Source organism: Abramis brama (genome assembly GCF_963993115.1).
Source record: "Abramis brama genome assembly, chromosome: 22".
Classification (NCBI taxonomy): Eukaryota; Metazoa; Chordata; class Actinopteri; order Cypriniformes; family Leuciscidae; genus Abramis; species Abramis brama.
This window is the reverse complement of record NC_139984.1, coordinates 13055132-13079164: the sequence shown is the minus strand read 5'-3', so window position 1 is coordinate 13079164 and position 24033 is coordinate 13055132. Positions and strand designations below refer to the sequence as shown.

The 24033-nt window shown below is 38.6% G+C and overlaps 1 protein-coding gene across 6 annotated transcripts in view; it reads left to right on the top strand.

Moving 5' to 3' along the window:
• Positions 1–24033, top strand: part of tns2a (tensin 2a) — a 57532-nt gene that overhangs the window by 22368 nt on the left and 11131 nt on the right. For 4 of the 6 annotated variants that reach the window (XM_084099893.1, XM_084099892.1, XM_084099891.1 and 1 more), the window contains exons 2-17: positions 311–416; positions 1555–1592; positions 15365–15403; positions 16201–16239; positions 16758–16807; positions 17790–17973; positions 18069–18119; positions 18245–18367; positions 18762–18826; positions 19375–19458; positions 19559–19671; positions 19895–19955; positions 21179–21254; positions 21384–21513; positions 22022–22087; positions 22251–22367. In XM_084099893.1, coding sequence (XP_083956019.1) covers positions 311–416; positions 1555–1592; positions 15365–15403; positions 16201–16239; positions 16758–16807; positions 17790–17973; positions 18069–18119; positions 18245–18367; positions 18762–18826; positions 19375–19458; positions 19559–19671; positions 19895–19955; positions 21179–21254; positions 21384–21513; positions 22022–22087; positions 22251–22367 — 1342 coding nt within the window. Of the gene's footprint in view, positions 1–67; positions 134–310; positions 417–1554; positions 1593–15364; positions 15404–16200; positions 16240–16757; positions 16808–17789; positions 17974–18068; positions 18120–18244; positions 18368–18761; positions 18827–19374; positions 19459–19558; positions 19672–19894; positions 19956–21178; positions 21255–21383; positions 21514–22021; positions 22088–22250; positions 22368–24033 lie in introns of all 6 variants that reach the window. The other 2 variants (XM_084099895.1, XM_084099896.1) reach the window with 1 other exon arrangement.

Genomic DNA, 24033 nt, shown 5'->3' with positions numbered 1-24033 from the left:
AGTTTCTCACCGCAGTTGCGTCACTTTCAGATAAAAGGTTTTGTCGGGTTTTTGTCTTTGTTCTTAGCATTGAAAGATGAGCTGCTGTACAAGGAAAGAGAGACAGAGGCCTGACATCCACAAGAGAGTACAGGTCAGTGAGGGGAATCGGACGGTAGCGATGACCGAGCAGAAAGCAAGAGATTTATTTGGAGAAATAGTGAACTAATGACAAAATGACAGGATTTCAGAAGGTGACTGAGAGAGAAGCTTGAGTTGAGGGTAAAAAACAGCCTTTTAAAAAAACAAATGTTGTGTTTGTGTTTTCCAGGCGGGGAAGGGCGAGCCCCACGTCTTTAAAGAAAAGACCTTCAAAAAGAAGCGCCAGTGTGGGGTGTGCAGGCAGAGCGTGGAGAGTTCGGGCTCTTTTTGTCGAGGTGAGTGACATCTGAACATTATTGCAAGAGGTTTTAACACTTTATGATGCCAAGGACACCCACATATGGGTCATCGTGATTTTGCAGAGTAAGACATGTTCCTGGATCAACATATTGTTGATCCTGGAATGACATTCCTATCCGAAAGTGTTGTCCTATCCCTACTCCTAAACCTAACCCTACCCATAACTTATCCCTAAAATCAGAGGGAAATGATAGTTGAATAACACTGATGTATAAGCACTCAATCATGGTTGTAAACCTAACCTTGACATAAACTGTAAACCTGTCCTCTGCTTTTCCCTCAAATCTGATTGGTTGTTTGGATTGTTGTTCCAGGATCAACAAAGATGTTGAACAAGGAACATATTGCACTTGGTGAAATCACTGTGGGATTTTTATTTATAAAAAGATGTATTTCTATCTCACAATTAATGCTAAGCAGAAGTGTGTTATTATAAAGATAACATGTTATTTGATATTAGAGATTAAATAATTTATGAAATTAAATATTATCTTGAAAATGTTTATTCTTAATACTAATCATCTTTAAATAAAGTATAAAACTGAAGAGAAATATTTATTTTTTACGCACTTTTCACACTAAATCCTTACTTTAAATTTAATTTAAACTTTTTTTGTCAAAATCTTTCCATGCCAGTGATGTTTTTAGCTAAAACTGATTCTAAAATTATTATTTTTTATTAAAACTTATTTTAATTATTTTTTATTAAAACTATATTTTATTAATTAAAAAAAACTGTTTTTAGTAAATAAAATAAAACTAAAAAAACTGTTTAAAAACTAAAATTAACATGAAAACTGTAAATATAAAAATAAAAGCTATTTAAAAATATTAAGAAATACTATAATAGTATATAAGTAATACTAAAATAACACTATTTCTTTATAAACTTTTATTGGTATTTTTAATAATCAAAAGAACAAAGATTTAGAAGAAAGATTTTAGATACTATTCAGCTACTCATCCCTGATTCAAACTCCCATGAATCTAATAGTTCACTAGTCTAGGGGGTTCCCCAATATTCTCCGTAAGCCACTGATGCCTAATGAAACTATATCAAACCTAGTCAGTATTCCTTCCTAACCATCACATCTCTCTCTTTACCACCCACAGTCTGCAAAACAGCCACTCACAAGAAATGCGAAGCCAAGGTAAGAACATTTTTCCCATTTCCCATAATGTATTCATGCATAAATGTCTCTTTCACTCCCTCTTTAGATTAACATGGGTGTATAAACTGGGAGTTTCGGTAGTTAAAGGCTCGCTCTCTGTGTTTCCCGCACTGAAGGCCTCCCTGTGTTGGGGCGGCAGTGTTGGCAGCCGCACCCCAGCACCACACAGCCGTAGTGAAAGACTCATTGATAAGGCCAATGGATGCCAGCGCTGGCACACCCATATCAGGCACGGCTCCAGAGGAGCACCCTGGGATCTAGACTCCCAAACCACGCTGTTAAGCTGTTTGCTTTATTCACAGTTACTGACCTTGGATAGAGTAACTACTGTGATACCCAGTTTTATATAACTTTTTTCGTCACTCCTTGGCACTGGCAAAAGTTTGGTCAATGTGCAGAGAAACAGTGAGTAGTTTAACATGGCACATGGTTATTCAATCAGCAAATCGCCAAACCACTGAAGCGCTCTTTATGACGTAGAGAGTTTGTCTACAGCTGTATCATGCAGGGAGTTGAGCTCAATAGGATAATTTTCAGGTGTAAGTGTCTGTAATTACTAGGTTCAATTATGTGCAATGGATGTACTTCAATGATTAAGTGGAATTTCTTCAAAACATACTTTTTGTATGTGTCAGATGTGACAGATAGCATGATCCTTGTTTTACTCTCGTTTGTGTTAAAGGGGTCATATAATGTCATTTTTGTACAAGCTAATATGATTCTTTAGGGTCTAAATTAAAAGTTTGTAATATACTTTAATTAAAAATTCTCATTAGTATTGTAAGAAAACACTCATTTTACCTGGTCAAAAACAGCTCTGTTTTCAGCACGCCGTTTCAGTGCATGTGTCTTTAAATGATAATGAGCTTTGCTCACCACGCCCCTCTGTTCTGTGCGTACACCGTTTAAAATAATAATACAAAAACCATAACGCGTTGTTCATTATAAACGTGGGATTATGAATTATATTGAGAACGTCGTACATAGAAAACATGCCATAATGTACCCTGAGTGTAAAAATAGCCACATTCATCGTGAAGCGTGCAAGCTATTTGCAAAGATTAATATAAAGATTAATATAAAGGTCAATAAAACGTTACACTCACTTGTTCTTCTGGAGGTTCAGCAGGAACACGAATAGTTGGTACAGATCCTTTTTTCTGGAGCAGCTTCTTAGCAAAAACAGCTTTATACTGACCCTCGTTTGTAAAGCAGTCTGGTGAAATGATTCGCGCAAACATGACAGCATTGACGTTGATCGTGGGGAATATTCCCTTCGAAAACAAACTCAGCCACTGCGTCTTCAGCTGTACGGATTTAGAAACATCATCAATATGACTGCTGTGTTCGTTATTACACCCAAGAACAGAACACCACAATCGTTAGACGCCATTCTACTCAGCACTCCAGCTATCAACAATGAACGCGCCGGTCGGCGCGTGCTATGATTGACAGCTCGCTCACGAGGGCGCGAGGGCGGGTCTGTGTTTGAAACGCTGCTGTCAATCAGCCATCGTGGGAGGGGCGTCGATATTGTGACATCACAATATCGAACAGCTTGATTTGAGACAGGAGGAAACATATAAGAAGATTTAAAAAAAAATCCCCACTGGATGGATTTTTATCATTTTATGATGGTTGTGTACAGGCACTGCCAACACACATTTCAGTACAACCAACTTGTAAAAGTGCATGTACCATTATATGACCCCTTTAAGTTTGTATCCTGTGTGGATTTGGTTGAGCTAAATACTAGTGATGACTGTCCGTCTTGATTCATGCATGCTCACTCTTCTTTAAACATCTGGGTGCTTGTTCAGTGACAAGTTCAATTTACCAGTCTTGGCGAATCAGGGCCCTGAGTGTTGGCTGTGATAGTCATCATCTTTGTCCTAGTAGGGACTGTCCACCCTAGAGACCACAACTTGAAAGAAAACTGAATACCTTATTGGCCCTCTAGAGCGTCGACCAGCCCTCCCTCTCTTAGCACCTCGCAAGACAGAACAAAGACAAATTTCAAGTACACTTAAGCCCTCTTATAGGATACCATGGCAGTGGTCCAAGTCATGGGTTCAGGGAGGGTCCGACTAACTCTTGCTCCATATTATGAAAACGTGAGACAGTGTAGACTAAAAAAAAAAAAAACACTGAGCAATCCTGCAAACCTCAAATCTCACTTTTTAAATGATTACACACTGTATTTGACCCTAAACAGTACTTCATTTCAGAGTATAACCTGCAGATGTTTTATGCAGCACAGCAGAAATCAACGTAAGCCTTTCTCCTCTGCTCTTTAATATAGAAAATCCACTCAAACGCCATTCAGCTGTTTCATGTTCCTCTCTTAAGCTTTTGTCCCCTCCCTGGGCTCTGTCTCATTATTAGATGTGAATGGTTTTTTATTCACCTCCTCATAGCACTGGCCTTATGGGATTTTACACAGATTTGGAGCTGCACACTTAGATGGCTTCATCTGTGAGTTGAATGGGAACGTCTATATGTTAAACGCTCTTTTAGAAATACAGATATGTGGACCATAGAGAAAGGGAAAGGAGCCAAACACTTTATAGAGGAAGCACTCTCAGACACAAATGGCTAGTTAACTTCAGAAGACATTGAGGAAATATCGAACTCCAATCGCTTGAGTCGTAGAAGTCCTTATAGAGTTCCTTATGAAGTAAAATGTGACGACAGTTTGAGATGTGATCTCACCATGTTTTACCTGTTAATGGCAGTTTCTCAATAAAGTAGTTTGTTGCTTGAGTATCATGTAGGAACTGGTCTGGGTGATCGTCCACCAACCAACTCGATTATTGATTTTTCTCATTTATGTTTCCTCAACTTCTGTCGTGACTCAAGCATCTTCTAACAGCACTTTAGTGGAAAATTTACATTCTTATGATGCTTAAAGGACCTTTCACACCAAAGACGATAACTATAAGAAGTTGAGATGACACTTCAGTTTCTAAATAGCATTTAAATAGTCTATTTAAGTGAATTTTTTTGAAGTGGGGCCATTGGTTAAAATCCCCAACCAATATAAATATCCCAGCCTTCTCCAGGACAAAAGCTGGCAGCCGATGGTGTTTATCAGGACTGACTCTTTGCTCTTTTGATTTAAGACAAATTCTATTAATATCCGTCATTGTTTGGATGAATTGTTCACTTGAGTCGTACAGTCGAGATGAGCTGGCTGTGTCTGGTCTGTAAGCAGTAAACATAGTTTAACCACCGCTAGCGTAGCCTACAGTGACGGTGACCAAAAGTCTCAGACCTCAGTGGTCTGTTAATGTTTTTTCTTTTACCCACTTACATGGAAAACCCCGGTTCTGTTTTCCCGAAATGCATTTCCTGAAAACAGAGATGAAAGTGAATTATTGTCAGTACTGCTCTCTTTGTTTGTGTGACTGTCTGGTGTGATACACCCTCGTCTACAACCTTTAAACCACAGGAAATAACCTCCAAGCGACTGACTCATATTCAACTTGCTTTTAGCATTGAAGATCAAGCGTATAGCTGTTACGAAGTCAAATTGACTCAGCTCAATTTGCTTAATTGACTGAATGTTGACATTGTCATGTTCAGATCACGCCTGTGGAGGATGTTATAAAGTTTCAGGCTGTAAAGTTGAGATTATCTGTTGAGTAAATCTGTTGAAGCCTAGCACATGTAAAAAAGACTCTCATGGCTCTGTTCCAAAACCTAGTGTGCTGCTAGTGCCTACCTTTGTGAAAAAGAAGTACACTTTAGCATACTTTTAAAAAGAGTACTTATTATGGAAATAATATAGGCTACTATAAAAGAATAAACTTAAGAGCGAACTGAATATAATGTGTTCTGAAATGGAAAAGTGCTTTTTTGACCCACTTATAGTGATAGTTCACCCAAAAATGAAAATTCTGTCTTCATTTTCTCACCCGAGTTCATCATTTACTTACCAAACAGTGGATGGGCCCCATTGACTTCCATAGTACTTTTTTTTCCTACTATGGAAGTCAATGGTTCCAGTTAACTGTTTGGTTACTGACATTCTTCAAAATATCTTCCCTTGTGTTCAGCAGAAGAAAGAAATTCATACAGGTTTGAAACAACTTGAGGGAGAGTAAATGATGACAGAATTTTCATTTTAAAGTGAAGTATCCCTTTAAGTTGGACTTAAGTACATCTTTATATTTAATTTCATAATTACTTCTATTGTCTTTGAGCTGCAGTTAAAGTGTCCTAATGTACTGACAAGCATTTATGGTAATCCAAAATGCACATTAATGTAATTTCTTTTGAAACTTGTGTGTCATGTATTTAAATATATTTGTAATGACACAGTTACAATTTAGTACATTTAAAATATATTAAACTTTAAATGTATTATTAAATAACACACTACAGTTAAAACACATCAAAATAAGTGCACTTCTTTAAAGCATGACAAAAGTTATTACAGCAATGATTTCAAATGTACTTTAAAGTAAACTTAAATGGCTTTTTATTTAATTAACATATTATCTGCAAGTGTCAAAAAAAAATACTTTAAAGATTTGCATATTCAATACAATTAAGCACACAAGGGGTCAAGGGGCAGCATTTTATGGTAGGCGTCTTTATATATTGCTTTAGCCAAATTTTAATTCTTCACCATCACATGTATCCATCCAAGAAGGCAATCCCATAATGCATTTCAACAAACTTATCCAAATAATCCAAAAAGGCAGATAAGATGCGAAAAACAAATTATTAAAATGCTATAAATAAAAGATTACAAATCATTATGTTAAATTATTATAAATTAGGTTATTAAATAAATGTTAAATTAGAGTATTTCACCCAGTATTTGTGTGTGCAATGGATTTGTATGCCTACTATAGTGTCACCCCTTGAACTTAGCTACATGCTAACAACAAACTCTTTTAAGACAATTGCGAGACAATTGCTTGGCAAGTGAAGTTGCTGTGTATGTTGAGCGTTCCGAATCCCTCACTTTTGAGTGTGCTGTTTTAGCACATCAAATCAAAACTCCTCGCATCCTGTGAACGGTAAGGTCTTATCTATGTGATCTATTTGATGGAGTTTTGGTTCCCTGCCACTGTTGCCTTGGCTTTTGGCTTGCTTAGTTGGGGACATTTAATATTTAACAATATTATTGATCTGCCTTACTTAAGGTGGACGATGATGCAATTTTCTTCTAGAAACAAACTTTGTTGTATTATATTCATGTTATCACTGTGAAGCTGCTTTGATACAGTCTGTATTGTAAAAAGCACTATATAAATAAAGGTGACTTGACTAGACTATGTGCCAGAGTGGAAAATTCTGCCCATGGAGAAAAAGAGTTGTAGAAGGAGGGGAAAAAAATATTTAGGGGGGGCCAGAGAGGGGAAAAAAAGAGAAATAGATGGTAGAGTAGCCCGTCGGATGGAGGAAGAATCATTCCTGCCACTTTTCAAGGAAAGAGGATCCTATTTCCTATTGTGTTGGTCATGGTACTGGAGAAGTGGGATATGAACTGATATAAATGAGGGAAGTGAATGGGTGGGCTCTTCCAGTAAATCTCTCATTTCATCACCCCTCTTCATAAGCTCATCAATGCCATGTGTTTCCCAAGCTTCCCCCAGGCCAGTGCGTGTATATATGATTCTAATTGTGTGTGTCTCAACTTTGTCCAAAGCAGTGCTAGTTTCGTTTTGCATCATTTAGAGGTTGGCGCTCTGACTCAGAGGTCTGGATTACATCCGACTCCTAATGTTGGGTAACGAGGAGAGATAAATGCCAAAAACCTACACTAACAGAACTAACAGGGTATAAAACCATGATAGTATCAACTGCTGATGCAGTCAGGACGTGGTGTCGTGCCATTTAAGCTGTAGACAACTCAAAACATGGGGCTTTTTCTGTCCTCCAACTGCGTGACTCATGCGTTTGACTTATAACAGTAATTTTAAAGAACTGGAACGTGATTCCAATAGCAAAACGAAGGCTGGCCTGAAGCTACAGCTGATGTGTTGGCAGATGCTATATGAAAAGATCAAGTTGATGATTCATTAAGCTAACATCAAGCTGACATTGTGCATAGTGTGAGTTAAACACAATTTTTTTTAAGCCTGTGCCATTTCAGTCCATTTATTTTTTGTCACAGTATTGCATTGAAGTTTCAGGCCTTCATTAAAGTGTTTATGCTGTTCGAAAAGTTCCTAATTTTGTTTTTGTACATTCTACATGTCCACATTGTTTTTATAGCATCCATGAAGGATTGTATAAACAATCATAACAACTAGCCATGCTAGCAGAGGTGGGATTTTTCCATTGCTCGTATCTGCTGATTGTATTCTGTTAATTGTTTAGTTTTGTTTATATTTGGAAGGAATGTATTTACTTCGGTTTATTCATATCTTACCTTTTTGATAGGCTGCTTCACTCTGGAGATTTGGGATTCCAGTTTAGTTTGGCAATAAGACAATAGAAGGGGTGAGCTAATATTGAAACTCCTATTAGAGACACTAAAGGAGAAAGAAGAAGATGTTCATTAGAAGATGATTACAGCTCAGACTGGTTTATATAGACATTGTGTCTGCTGGAGTTTGGAGAGTAGGCCGATCTCCATGTAGGGAATCAATCCAAATAAAAAGATGTAATCATATTGTGTGTGAAAGCAGACCTCTGTGTATTCCCAGACTATCTCATGGGATCTGCTTAAAGCTGACTGTGTGTTAACACGCTCACAGCTGCTCGAGGCTTGAGAACATGTTAACACACACTCTATCACAGTGAAATAAGGAGAGATGCATTAGACAATGCTGTCAGAGGATATGCACACATATATCTTAATAGCTAATTTTCTGGTTTGGTTCAAATATATATTTTTAGCAATTTAAGTTATTTAGGTTTATTTAAGTATTATTATTATTGTAATAATTACAATACAATAAATAATAATAATAATAAATTATTATTATTATCTTTTAATAATAATAAAAGTAATATATAAATGATGATGTTATTGTTACAAATTAATAATATTAATTATTTTTTTACCACATTCAATAAAAATAATAATAATCCTGTTAAATGAATAATAATAATAATTTATTTATTTTCTACACGTTTATTTTCAATTAATGGGAATGGTTCTTTATTTTCATGAAAAGGACACAATGAAACCTTGATGGTCTTAAAACAGGCTTTTCTTTAAGCAAAATATAATTGATAGATTTTTCTTGAAATATGACCATGAGACGTTCTTGACATGTTTCCTGAGATGTACACTCACTACTGAAGGCTGTTTCTGTTAGTCATCAGTGAAGAACGTGTGTAACGATAGTATCTTACAGTAGCTTCTCCTGAAACCTCTGCATTCTGCTCGGACTAATCACAATAATTACACTGTTTACACCCGAGCCCACCGTCCACCCTCACTCTCCTCCCACGCATCCCTCCATCTCTCCCCCCTCCTTTCTCCATTTCCTCTGCTCTCATATTCATCTCCACCCTTCTTGTATACCTGCACTGCTTACAGTTTGACTCCTTGTTACCACCTCCTCTCTCTGTCCACGTTTTTATCTCTACATGCATCTCCAGACCCCAACACACACGTGTACACACAGCAACAAGGGACATTTCCTCTCTGCCTCCGAGGAACTCTTTAAAAAGCCTCACACCTCTACGAAGAGGAAACGAGTGTGGAGCGGATGGAGCAGCTGCTACTGGGATGACCGTATCAAATCAGTTCAGGAACTTCCTAGATGCTGAGCCTAAGCAAAGCACTCACAACCTCTGACAAAAATATAATAAAATCCTGTTAATCTCATTGGGTAAAACCAATTTTATTTTATTTTTGCTCACCAAGGCTACATTTTTTAAATAAAAAAAGCAGTAAAATTTAAGATAACTGTTTTCTATTGTAATATATTTTAAAATGTAATTTATTTCTGTGATCAAAGCTGAATTTTCAGCATCATTACTCCAGTCTTCAGTGTCACATGATCCTTCAGAAATCACTCTAATATGATGATTTGATGCCCAAGAAACATTTCTGATTATTATCAATGTTGAAAACAGTTGTGCTGCTTCATATTTTTGTGGAAACCTTGATACTGTTGAATGGTAGTGTACATACAGTACATAAACAGAACTTGCTGATACTATATAAAGTCAAAATTTCCATATTTGTTCTAAATAAATGTACAAATAAAACAGTCGTTTTAAATGCTATAAGTGTATTTAGGAATTACAACATTATAATGTATATTATGAAAAATGGATATTTATTTTGAGATCTGTTAAAGATTACATTTAACAGTGTTATTCAATTATTAGTGTTTTATCAGTCATAGTTGCAGAAAGGAAGAGTAGTTGAGGCAAGATATATATGCAGCAGTCACTTTATTAAACAATAAACCAAAAGAAAAAACAGGTAGGAGCACGGGAGAATACTGGGACGCAGGAGAATATCAACCAACTAAAATTAAATGAGAACGGACCAAGAATGACTTAAACTAAAGGCTATAAATACACAGAGTAACTAAAGGATTAAACACAGAACAGGTGAATGAAATCAATCAAACAATGAGTTCCTATGACAACAAATGACAAAATTCTAGAAACCATGGAAACAAAAAGGAAACAGGAAAACTACTAACTAGAAGTGGCTGCACCCCTATACCCTTAAATAGGGCACTATTTGAGGGCACAGCCATTTGTAGTGGTGTCCGAAACCATAGTGTTCAGTATCGAGTGCACTCATTCAATCCCACAATGCACTGCAATAACACGTGTACAACTGATGTACACACAATGGCTAGAGAATACCCACAATGCACTGTGAGAGTCGCACGCCGAATGAATTCCTGTGTCTTGCCAGAAGATGGCGACCCGCAGATAAATCATCCATCCATCCGTTTTCCAAACCGCTGGTCCAATGTGGGTACTGCGTAATATCATATAATCTCCTTTTTAAGTGATTATTAAATTGTGTAATTAGGTTTATACATGATAGTTTCCATGACAGAGATCTTTTCATCACTACTGGAGCTGCCAGTTTGATATGTTTCAGATGATTATTAAACAGCAAACACAAGCTTTGCAAAAGCGGCAGCCCTTCCCACACACTCAGTGTCTGAATTCACTCACTCGTTTTCATTCACTCCTTCAAGTCAACTATAGAAAATAGTAAATGAGGGTACAGAGGACGATTTCAAACACAGCTCATGAAAACGAAACCAAAATCAATCTGAATGTTACATTAGTAAGATTAACTTTAAGTAAGAGTTAGATGATGGCAAAGATAATCTCAATAAGAAAAATAGGATAAATGAGCAACACAATTAAATTTTCCAATATCGACCAATACTGATAAATGAAAGAATCATCCGATTCTTTAAACATGCTGTAGGCTGTGTAAAGTTGCCATTTAACCGTAAACATTGAGTCTTATTCCGAGCATATTAAATCAGTTATGAGCTCAGCCATGTTTCGTTTGGAGCTTTGATTCGGTGGAGCCACCTTACAGTCAAAACACGTCCCTGTCGTATAAAAAAGCCTCCTTACTACTGCTGTGGTATTGCACTTGGCACGTGGACTCGCCTGTGGACCGCTCCTCACCCTTAACGTCCCATTACACGTGGGAACATGTTCCTCTGGGCTCTCTGCAGAACACAGGGGCACAGAACAGGGGTCTGCTGTTACTGCACAGACATATGGAGGGAGGGGAAGAAAGAATAATGGATAAATAGAGGAATAGAGGGATGAAAGGCTGCTGCAGGAGTCGTGCGTAAGATTTGGTCTTGCAGATGGAATTCTGAGTTTGTTCTGGCTGCAGGCCGGCCGGTCTGAGGGAGGTGGAGTGGATTGGCATTTTGTTAAATGAGGGAAAAATGAAAAGCGGAAAGTGTGGATTGGATAAGGAGAAAGAAAGTCAGAGCGAGTGATTGAGGGAGAGAAAGAAGGTTGCATACAGGAAGAAACAAAAGAGTGCTGGCGAGGAGAGGAGGAAAAAGATTAGCGAGAGGAAAGAGAGAAGTATTTTGGATTCAAAAGGAACGATCAGGCTTGTGCGGCAACAAAGATTTACCATGGTGACCACCAAAATAGCATAGTTGCTGCACTTATTAGTGGTTATATCTCATACTTGGGGATCTGAACAAACCCATAATCCTTTGGCGTGTAGCTCGTCCAGCACTATTTGTGCTAAGGACATGAGTGATGCCTAAAAATCTCATTTTGGAGAGATGTGATATTACTTCTCTCAGCAGATAGACTTAAATTGTTTTGTTGTTGGACACTGAAACAGCTGAAAAAATCCCAAAGACACACATATATCTATACTTGAGCTTTTTTGATGAGGTCTGTAAGTAATCATCAAGAAAATCCTAACCATCACTTACAGTAGTAACATGATAAAAAAAACATTTAGAACACCTTAGTAGTGACTGCATAGCAACGCCCTGGCGACCACCCATTGGCAATTTTGTGTGCTGCACATTTTACGAAGCTTTACAGCTTCCAGAAACTTAAGAGAGTACAATGCAGGCTACGTACAAAAGCTTCTTCTGAAATGGAGCAGTTCCAACTTTATCGGGATAATTTGTGGATCACAAAGTGTCTTATTATTTGTAGTTGCATTTTCTATTAACAGATTCAATTATAAGTTGTATGTTGTTGCTTCGATGTAAACAAAGGTCAGAGCTATTTGCCTCTGCTCGCCTGCTAGCCAACATTAGTGTTGATATAGTGTTTACTGTAGCTTTTGTACGATTTTTCGCTGCCCCTTAGGGAAATTAACCACGGTTTTGTGATCGATTACTGTTTGTATTAACATCATTTTCCGACAAGTATCACGATTAAATGGTGGATTACATTGTATCTAAAATGTATAAGAAAATTACAAAAAAAACATACCACTCTGAAACGTCCTGTGAAATCCATGCTTGCAGAGTCAATGTTGTTAACATTCTTAAGTCTGAATCGAGCATGAATTGGTTTAAAATTGACGCCATCCTTAATATTTACACCTGAGCCAATGAAACTCACAGTTGTGGTAAGGGACGGGACATTTCCTGAACATGCGCTACCAATCATAAAACACTGGGCCAGCTAACCAATCACAGCACATTTCGTATTTCGGAAGGAGGGGCTTCATCGAAACGGGAAATAAGCGACACATTTGAGACAGACTGGGGAGAGAGGAGCTGTGTTTATGTGCAATCAAGCATAAAAGCATATTCTAGTACACACCAAAATCAAAATCAAGACTTCGTAAAAGGACCACTTTAAAAAAATGCAAATTTAAAAGCTAGTGTATTAGGTAAATTACATTTTTGTACAGGAAGACCAAAATACAGTTACAGAGAAAGGGTGAACGAGTAGTAGTGTATGGAAACATGAACAGGATGGATGAGGAAATGTTTATGGAATGACTGACACGCAGAGGAAAAAAAGGAATAGATGGATGGAAGCAGGGGGAAGTTACCAGAGGAAGCGGGAAAATGTTCCCAGGGAATTAAAAGGAAAATGAAAAAGCTATAGGGGCTTTGAAGAAGAAACATCTGCTCATAGCGACAGACTTTAAGAGAGTGCGAGGGTCAGTAATTGCTGATGTCTTTAACACAGTCGCAGTGATATCTTTTACACCTGGTAAAAATAGTCACACCGTGTTTCACCTAACACTTCTCTTCCCTCACAGCATTACAGGCAGGTTCTGCAGCTCTCTGTGTGTGGGGAGAGACGCAGAGACATTTCTTGTCTTTGCATACCGTGGGGAAGATGTCTTTTTCCACCGGAGTGAAATATTATCCTTGAATTCTGTCCGCACTGCGTTTTGAGACATAATCGCTCACTTTCTTCAAATGTGACGGCAGCTTTTTTAGCCAAGAAAAGAGGAAACTTGATATCATAATGGGATCCCACCTAGCAACACACAAAAACACTGATGAGAACAAACACTGGCTATTGGGATAATAGTGCACTGCACAGAATTACACTGGAGATCTCGGATCAAATAATGAGTCAAGAAAGAAATGTTAAAAATCTCTGCTGATAAATCAGATTCATTCATCAAACTGGAAATAGAACAGTAAAACAGTTTACAGTGTTACTAAATGTATCACGGTTTTCATAAAAATATTAAGCAGCACAACTGTTTTCAACATTGATATTAGAATGATATCTGAAGGATCATGTGACACTGAAGACTGGAGTAATGATGCTGAAAATTCAGCTTTTTAAAGTTCTTCTAAATTATAATAATATGTCACAATGTTCCTGTTTTTACTGTATTTTTGATCAAATAAATGCAGTCTTATTGAGCAAAAGAGACTTATTTCAAAAATGTTTGAAAAATTGTACAGACCCTAAACTTTTGAACAGTAGGCTAGTGTATTTATCACATGACCTCATCATGTTGCTTGTGTAGTTCAGTGATGTCTGGTTATCATCCTGAAATAAAAATTATTTTTAATCAAATTTTGTGTAAAATTATATTTTGGCAGTCTGATCGAGTAATACTGTAATCTAAGAAGCAAAATCTTGATCTATTCATCAAACTGGAAATAGAAGGTTAAGTTACAGTACTTTCGTTGCACTGTATAGGATACACTGATACACTGATTGTGTATTATTGCACGCTGCATATTTTGGCAAAAATAGTTGGTAATCCAGGTGTTCAATTCATATTGAAAAACGACAAGCTGTAAATATGAGTAGTGTAGTAGAGAGCATCACACTACTAATCACTCGTTCTGTACATCTAATCAAGAGAGTGTTTGATTGGATAAAATTAAGGACACGCCCACGAGTCCAGGATGAGTTTTTGGTCCAATTTTGGTCAATTTTAAATCTGCTAACTCTTGGGCTGTGCTAGCATATGTATGACTCCAGTCCAAACTGACATGCTAAAAGCCACAAAACTCCTATTTTGATTTCAACTGGTTTTAAGGAAACACAGACGCATCTCCAGCATGTATTTTCGGAGACACAAACACCCAAACGAACAAGTCCCTCCATCCTCCAGTGCCTCATAAGTTATGTTTCATTGTCTTGTTGAACAAAAACATACAATCTTTTAATAACTCTCTATCTCACTCCCTAGACTCACACACACACGCAGTCGTAGGTCAAGGCCTAGTGTAGTGTCTGTGCACTTCAGAGTGACTTCTCCATGCCTCAGCCCTTTTCCTGTGGCCAAACAAACAGGGCAGGATTGGGCAGGGAATCGGATGTGCGGGGAGGGGGAGCGCTTCGTGTTACATAAGCGTGAATGTCAGCACACACACACACACACACACACACACACACAAGTTTTCCCGCCTGCCACACTAATGATGCCTCCGCCCCCTTTACCCCACAAGGCAAAACATGTAGACATGTAAACATGGTGTGTGCCTTGTTTGGGTGTGTAAGAGACTTGTCATGTACATACTGTGCCACAATTTATGTTGTTGTGTCCTGTTATTTTGTACGAGATCATCCGAGAGGAATGTGCGTACTAATGTGTTTGGTTACTGCCCATCACCCACAATCCCTTGCATCTCACTTTTTCTCCAGTCTCAGTGTTATCAGCAGATAGTTTGCTTATCTGTTGCTTTGGGGAAGCATTTCCTTCTCCCCATCTCACCCGATCCCTCTTCACCACTCCCTTCCCCTCGTCTCAGGACAAACGGATGGAGAGGGGAAAGACGACGGTGTTATGAGTGAATGTATCCGTGTTGGACGGTGGAGGCGATGCAGAATTTGGGTTTGAGTCATGTTCCTTTTCTCTGTTTCAGATCAACACAGCCTGCATCCCAGCGCAGCCCTCCGAACTGGTAAGACTTTCTTTCTATCTTTCTTTGTTTTCTTCCTTTTATCTCATCATTTATCATCTTTGTTCTTTTTTCTTCCATTTATACCACTCGCTGGCTCACTCATTATTTACTTCCTTGTTTATTTACTCGTTCATTTATTCCTTTTTCATTCACACTGTCATTTGGTCACTTGTCAAAAATGACTTTTCTGTTATCCTTTGTTTTAAAAGCATGTTAAACTTAATTCAAATGTTGTCAGTAAGAGTCTCTTATGCTCACCAAGACGGAATTTGTTTGATCAAAAATACACTAAAACAGTAATATTGTGAATTGCTGAATAAAAGTATGAATTTCTTTAACAAGCATCTTACTGACCCCAACTTTGAATTGTAGTGTATTAATGTGCTAATCATGAATTAGCTGAATTAAAGTGTCTTATGACTTTGTTGGTGTCTCAAAACCTTTTGAGCTGCCTACCTAGACCAGCATTTTCTAACATAGTGCCTATGATTGCCAAAACTACTGTTTAGAAATGCTGAGACCATATTTGTGTGTTTGATGTCCTAAAACTCAGGGTAACTTTAACTTTCATTAGTGTGTAAATATTTAGGTTGCTAGTCTGTTTGATTCTTTTCATTTAGTTAAGTATGTTGATGTAATCAAGGGTGTCCTGTACTTTTTAGAGGGGTCACCAGTTGCACTCCTGGTTCAGATAATACATACATATTGCATTATGCTTCTGGAAGTAATGAATGAAAGATATGGTACATTTTTGTGGTGTTCCTCTGTTCATATATCTGTGTTCTCATCTGCTGCAGCGAAGGGGAACATCCTCCTCTAGACACATTCAGCATCTGGTAAGAACTTTTTCATTATTTTTTCATTATCTCTCTCACAACTGACACATGGCTCTTCCTCTAGATCAGGGATTCACAAGCTTTTTGGTCAACCCCTTTGACCATTTAAGGTCTAAATCAAGATGATAACCAAAAATGTCACCACAATATATTTTATTTCATAATTTTGTATTTTTGTATTTTTTGTTTTGTTTGCTGTGACGTCAGAAGCCATTGAGTCAATATTTAATTGTCTGCATTAGACTCCACTGTCTCAAGAATAAGTTATCCTCTTCTTCATTTTCTTTTGCCGTTGGGCCTCAGACAGTGCTTCAGTTCTTAGTGGCATTTGCCATTTTACATATCGCACATATGGATCTCCTTAAAAGTAGAAAAGATATTTAGAAGAAATATGGTTTAAATAAACAGAAAATACAATCTTTTGTACCAAGAGTTGACACAGTCACCTAGACAAAACAGTTTATTGAATTTATTGTTACCAAACACAAGGATATAATCTTATTTTGTCCTTTTTACAGGGCTCGACCAAGTCTCTGACCTACAGTAAACAGAGAAACACTCTCCCGAGGTATGTTTGGCTGTAAAGAATCAAAGCTTTTAAAGCATCAAATCTCAAACCATGAAGTTCATTGATCGCTGCAGGATCGGTGGAGAATGCTTAAGTTCTGAGACTTTATTTTTCTCTGCTAATCTCTACTTATCTCAGATAAGTTACCTCATCTCAGCAGGGTTTTATTCCCTTCGGATTTGATGTGAAAAGTCAAAAATCTCTTTTGGCCGTGAGGAGCAGAGAGCTAATGTGTGTCAGGGTGCGTGGTTAGACAGCTCAGCTGTGTCCAATCAAACACAACTCTCAGAACAAACTCCAGTCATCCAATAAAATAACATTTACTGGACTTCGCATCATTCTTGATGATGATTTCAGCAGTTTTGGATGGATGGATGTATGGACAGATTGATGATGGATGGATGGATGGATGGATGGATGGATGGATGGATGGATGGATGGATGGATAGATGACGGATGGATGGATGGATGGATGGATGGATGGATAGATGATGATGATGGATGGATGGATGGATGGACAGATTGATGATGGATGGATGGATGGATGGATGGATGGACGGATAGATGACGGATGGATGGATGGATGGATGGATGGATAGATGATGATGATGGATGGATGGACAGACAGATAGATGACGGACAGACATACAGACAGACAGACATACAGACATCATATCGTATCATATATCATATCATATCATATAATCATGCATCCTTTTTTCTTTAAATTTTTCCAGCCATCCCTTCTGGTAATTTTTGTTTCTAGCTGTCCAAACAAGTCCAGATGGTTAATTGTTTGGGCTGAAAGCTAGTAGACAGGGTTTACACTTGGTAGACCATCTTACTCAATCCGAGAGGTTTTAGTGGGTCATCTTGGACAAGCAACAAGTTTTGTGGCTTTTAGTTCATATCTATTAGCTTTTCAAGTCATTTCACGGGATCTTTAAGCTGGCGTGATCAGGTTTTCCCTTCTCTCTCTCAGGAGCTTCAGTGTGGATCGGGTGATGGACAGAGTGATGGAGAGGCATTATGATTTCGACCTCACGTACATCACAGAGAGGATCATCTCTGTGTTTTTTCCTCCTCTGCTGGAAGAACAGCGGTACCGCCTCAACCTCAGGGAGGTGGCAGCCATGCTCAAGTCCAAACACCAGGACAAGTTTCTGGTACGCCACTCAATGTGTATTTATTGTATGTCTGAATCTGAAGGAAGCTTGTGTTAAAGGCATTTTCATTGTTCCGGTCCATTTTTATCCAACAGTTATTCAATCTGTCTGAGCGAAGGCATGACATCTCCCGTTTAAACCCGAAGGTAAGGCTCAGTTTTTATGATTTTATGTGTTTCTATCACTAGTTGCTTTGCGGTTGAACTTTTAAAGACCCAATTATGCGATTACACCAGCCAAGATTAAAAACCTCTGTGTCTCTCTCCCTCAGGTTCATGACTTCGGCTGGCCAGATATGCACGCTCCTCCACTGGATAAGATCTGTGCCATGTGCAAAGCAATGGAGAACTGGCTGAACTCCGACCCCCATCATGTGGTCGTTCTGCACTGTAAGGTCAGAGGTCATAGTAGTCATTGGACAGTTCATGTCAGGGTCACAGACACTGAGAGAATACTAAAGGGTGTTGACATGACCCTTAAGGACCACCCAGCAGAGAGTCGCCACAGATGATAACATGAAGCCAGACCTCAGAGGATGTCTGGTTTGACAAGCTTTTAGTTTGTGTGAGATGAGGAAACAGTAATACATGTCAAATTTTGTAATTTTTTGAAATTCATGTTCAATTTTTAAAATTAATTAAAATTGTTTGGCTTTTCAATAGTGGTCTCATACTTTTATACCCGACTGTACAAGAGAGTTCAAAACCTGATTCTCTTTATTTGGAACAGATTGTAAGTGTAAATCCTATCTGTAGCAGTTGTATTGATTAGTATTGATTGTTTTTCAGGGCAACAAAGGAAAGACAGGTGTTATCATTGCTGCCTACATGCATTACAGCAAGATATCAGCAGGGTAAGTTCGTCCGTTCTACATTTAGATCAGTGGTTCTTAACCAGGGGACTGGAGCCCTCTAGGGGGCCTGAGCAAACTTCCAATAAAATAATGCTATTTATTTATTTATTATGTATTAAAATAATCTAATTGAAGGCAGGGTAGGTGATTTGTTCCAGAAACATTTTTTGTTATGCTGGTTGAAAGTCTCTTCACAATCCTGAAAGTTAATGTATTTTCCAAATGTATTTATATGTACAGTATATACAGTAGTCAACATTTGAAGTGAATCAAAGTTCATCAAAGTTGTCCTAAGACAAGAACGGGTATTGTTCAAAATTAATTTAGAACTTTGATGAAAGGTTTTGATCCACTTCAAATGTTGACTACTGTATATATCGTCTGTGGAAGTAACACACTGATCCAACAGAGTGAATTGGCCTTTAGTCCAGATCAAACAGCTTAAATTTTAAATCATAAACTTAATTTTTGTTGTTGTTGTCTTAAAACCAGCATGTGTCGTTGGTGTGCTTTTTCTCTAATGTCTTCAACTGCATTTTTGTACACAGGGCAGATCAGGCCCTCAGCACATTGGCAATGAGAAAGTTTTGTGAAGATAAAGTGTCGTCCTCTCTCCAACCCTCTCAGAACAGGTACATCGTTCCTGATTTTTAATCTTTGTTGATTCTTTATTGACTATTGCTATTCACATACTTGTTTTTTCATTGTTAACGTTGATGTCTCTCTCTGCAGGTATATCTATTACTTTGGAGGGCTGCTCTCAGGGGCCATCAAAATGAACAGCAGTCCTCTCTTCCTCCATCAGGTCCTCATTCCTACCATCCCAAGCTTCCAGGAAGATGGAGGTGAGTGAATGTTTTCCTGACATCATTCCCTGACATTCATATATAAGCCCTCAATGAGGTCATGTGTGTCTGTGAGGCTGTATTCATTTGTTAAGCGAAACCTCCTTCACATTCACACACACATTTCAAGTTTGTTTTAATCTTTCGCAGTGGAGGAGAGACACTCAGAGGGAGTCTGCCAAATCCTCCTTCATATCTCGCTTTTTCCTCACTCTCTTGACAGGTTTCTTTCCTTTCCTGAAGATCTATCAGTCCATGCAGCTCGTCTACACTTCTGGCATATAGTGAGTGCGGATCTATTGTAGACGTTCACATAATTTAAAGCATGATTAGAGGTGTTTGCTTGGACAAATATTACAATTACTGCTGCTTATTACTCAGGGGCTTGGTCAAATCATTAATCCTAAGTATTACAATTTGGCACGTAGAATGATGCCTCACATTTTGTAGTTTCTTAAAAAAAGGTTTGCTGCAACTTTTTTAAGCAAAATCACACTCAAGGTTTTCACCTGGTGGGGAAAAAATCCCATAGACATTCATTATAGGAGGGCCTAACCCCCAGAATCCCCTAGCAACAACCTAACACCATATCAACCACCCACAATGCCCTAGCAACACCTTATCAACTGCATGAAAAGAATTTAAAACCACTCAGAACACCTTAGTAACTGCATAGCAACATGCATACAAGCAACCATCTAACAATCACCCAGAATGCCCTAGCAACCTTCCAGATCACCATAACAACCACCCAGACATCCATAGCAACAGCCACCATCCAGTATACCCTAACAACACCTTAGTAACCTCCCAGAACACCCTAACAACCACCCAGAAAGCCCTATCAACACCTTAGTGACCATCCAGATTACCCTAACAACACCTTAGCAACCACCCAGAATGCCCTAGAAACCTCCCAGAAAACCATAGCAACCATCCACAATGCCCTAGCAACACCTTATCAACTGCATGCAAACTATTTAAACAATTTACCCTAGCAACTACCCAGAATTCCCTAACAACATCCTAAAACTCCAGAGCAACCACACAGAATGCCCTAGCAAATCCCTAGCAAGCACACTAGCACTGCATGAAAACAAATTAAAATAACTTTAAACACCTTAGCAACTGCCTAGCAACACTATGACAACAGCCTAAAATCACATATGGTGTTAAGGGTGTTAATACTTTGTGGGTAGACTTTTTACTTTAGCCAGTAAGTAACCACATAGCAACCTCCCAGAACACCCTAGCAATCATCTAGAATGCTATACTAAAACCTTGTCAATCATCCACTATGCTATAGCAACACCCTAGTAACCACCCAGACTACCCTAGCAGCAACCTAACAACATCCCAAAACACCCTAGCAGCAACCTTTTATGCATCTGCATAGCAACACCATGGCAACACCCTAAAATCATGAAGGAGAGTTTTTAACCCTTCACATCTTCTTCAGGAAATGAAAATCTAATTTAAAGAGTATATATGTGTTTGTGTTGTGTAGTGATCTGCAGGGCTCTGGGAGCAGACGGCTGATTGTTACTATTGAGCCTGCACTGCTGCTGAAAGGAGACATCATGGTATGTGCGTCTGTTTTTATCTGACCCTGATATATTACAACTGTCAAAACCGTAGATCCATCCATCACTTTAATCTCCCTCTCTTGCTCTCTGTCACTTTTGTGGTCTCTCTACCTGTCTGTCCTGTAGGTGAAGTGTTATCACAGACGGGTTCAGTCTGCTGAGAGGGATTCTGTGTTTCGACTGCAGTTTCACACATGCACCATTCATGGAGCTCAGCTCTGGTTCGGCAAAGGGGAACTGGATGAAGCTTGTTCAGGTACGTTCTTAGTGGGACAAGCCAAGAGTCAGATGCCAAACTCATATATCATCACAATAAAACCAGAGCCGTCTGTCCAACTCTGACCGCCTTGAGCTGAAATGGCCTTGGGATATCAGCTGAGCTTGGTTTTTTATGATGTGCTTTTTTATTTCGGTGGTCTGTGTTCTTTTAGCGGTGCTGTAAATTATTGCCCTCATTCCCATTGGGTAACACCTGCGCACCACAGCTGTATAATTGAGATGAGATACAGATTTTCTCGTGATAATAGATTCTCTGTGGGTTTTACATATGAGCATGGGAGGCAACTTCAATTGCTCGTAAAACTCTGGGAAAATTCCTGGATCGCTGTTATAATCAAAAACATTAATGCAGTGTGTAGTTTGGAGAGGATATTATATACTAATATGAATTTACAAATCCCATTATTAATGATAAATATTATTAGCTGGAAAGGGTCTTCTGTCTCCTAATGATGAACACTCTCAATTCCCACTGTTTCCTGTAGATGACAAATTTCCCTCTGATGCCACAGTGGAGTTTGTATTTTCATCTGGGCCTGAGAAAATCAAAGGTAACTTTAAACCTTAATCAAACTGCAGATTAAGGTCTTACTAACTGTTTAATTGCCATTTAAGGGACCATGACGTTTTCTTTTCTGAGCTGAATGCACAGTATTTCCAATTGAAACACCATGTAATGTGGTCTTAATGCAGACGTGTGTGTGTGTGATTCAGGGAGAGTGACCCAGAGGAATGATCCAGCTGTCAGCGTGGACTATAACACGAATGATCCGGTGGTGCGCTGGGACTCGTATGAGAACTTCAATCAGAGATATCAGGACAGCCTAGAGGGTACAACTATTCATTCTTACAACTACGCACCGGTGTTTATTCAGCCCTTCAGAGTATATAGGACTTTCCCTTTTTTCTTTAGAAATAGAAGTGGTTGATACTATGTAGACATACAGTACTCTTACATTTAGCCAGAGCATTATTTGAAACTAAGCTTAATTGGGTAATTAAAACATTGTCATGGTTTTGACATCACAACCATGAGCACATTAACAAACGGTCATGTTTACACATGCAGAGGTGTTTTTAATTATAAGTTAGCCAATCATAACCAGCATTAGGGTAAAAGCATACAAGTGTTGCACATTCTGTAAAAAGAACATTTTGAAAGTAATGTGTAACATGCTACATTTTGAGTTTTCACCTTAATACTTGTTACTTTTTCAAAAGAATAATGTATAATTTTCTGTTTAATCTATTTACTGACAAATTGGGGAAAAAATGTAATGTTGCAATATATGTAACATGTCATTTTAAAGGGTTCTTATGCTAATATATTACACGTTCATCATTTTGTTTATGGAGTCTACTAGAATACATTTACATCAGGGATGGGCAGCTTCGGTCTTGGAGTGCTCTTGGATTTTGTGTATGCTTTGGGTGGGAATTCTTGTGACGTGTTATTCCCAGAAGAAAACTGAAGACTACTATCGATGTGTTCAGGAAGTTCAGAAACAGTGCTTACTGATATAGAGAATAACTGCCTTCGGGATGGATTTGTGCTTTGTAACTTTGCAGACCTTTTTTATGCTCAGACAGCAACATTACACTAGCCTGGCAAGCCAGACCTACATCAAGATGTTAGGTCTGGCAACTCACCATAGACACGGCTCAATCCGAGGGGCGGGATAAACGGCTGTCTTTCAAATTCCCTCTGCACGCAATAGGACAGCGCTTCAACCAACCACAGCGTTTTCCCAACAGCGGAGCTAGTTGATAGTTTCAACTTTTGCCATATCTGGCCGGCAAAACTACGAACACATCTTCCTTTTTTTAAGAATGACTGAAGTGCCGTTCTTTGCTCTTTTCTCAAAGAAAAACTTAACTCCAAGTCCTCCAGAGTAGAGGTCTGCACTCCCGCGGGACCCGCCCGCGCCCGCAATGACCTTTCAAAATTTGTCCCGCGCCGCAGTGTTTTGCGTTGCGGGACAAATTTTGAAAGGTCATTGCGGGCACGGGCGGGATGATGGAGGTGCACTTGCGGGTGCGGGCGGGAGGGATGATACGCTGCACTCCCGCAAATTAAATATGAGTGTAAAGTAAAATATATAAATGGTTAAAGTTTCGTGTTTTGTGATCACATTTTAAATGTTTAAATGGCCTGTGATATAGTCTATAGTCTAGGCTAGATAAGAATGATCCTTTTTCAAATGTTCCTATGTGTAGGCTAGGCCATGCCTAAGGCTGTTTTTATGTTACACGATAATTGAGCCTATTGGAATTTGGACCGATTAATGTTTATCTTTGTTTGCGTTAGTTACTGAGGTTTATTTAATGTTTTGTATGGTTGAACATATGCAGGCTTACCAATAAATATGTTACCAAGTATTGGTAAGGAATTATGTGCGCACACATTTTTTTTACAAGACCTTTCGTGAGACAGAAAGTGAACCTGCCTGCCGTCTTGCGGGCGGGAGCGGGACATAATATCACAGATGCGGGCGGG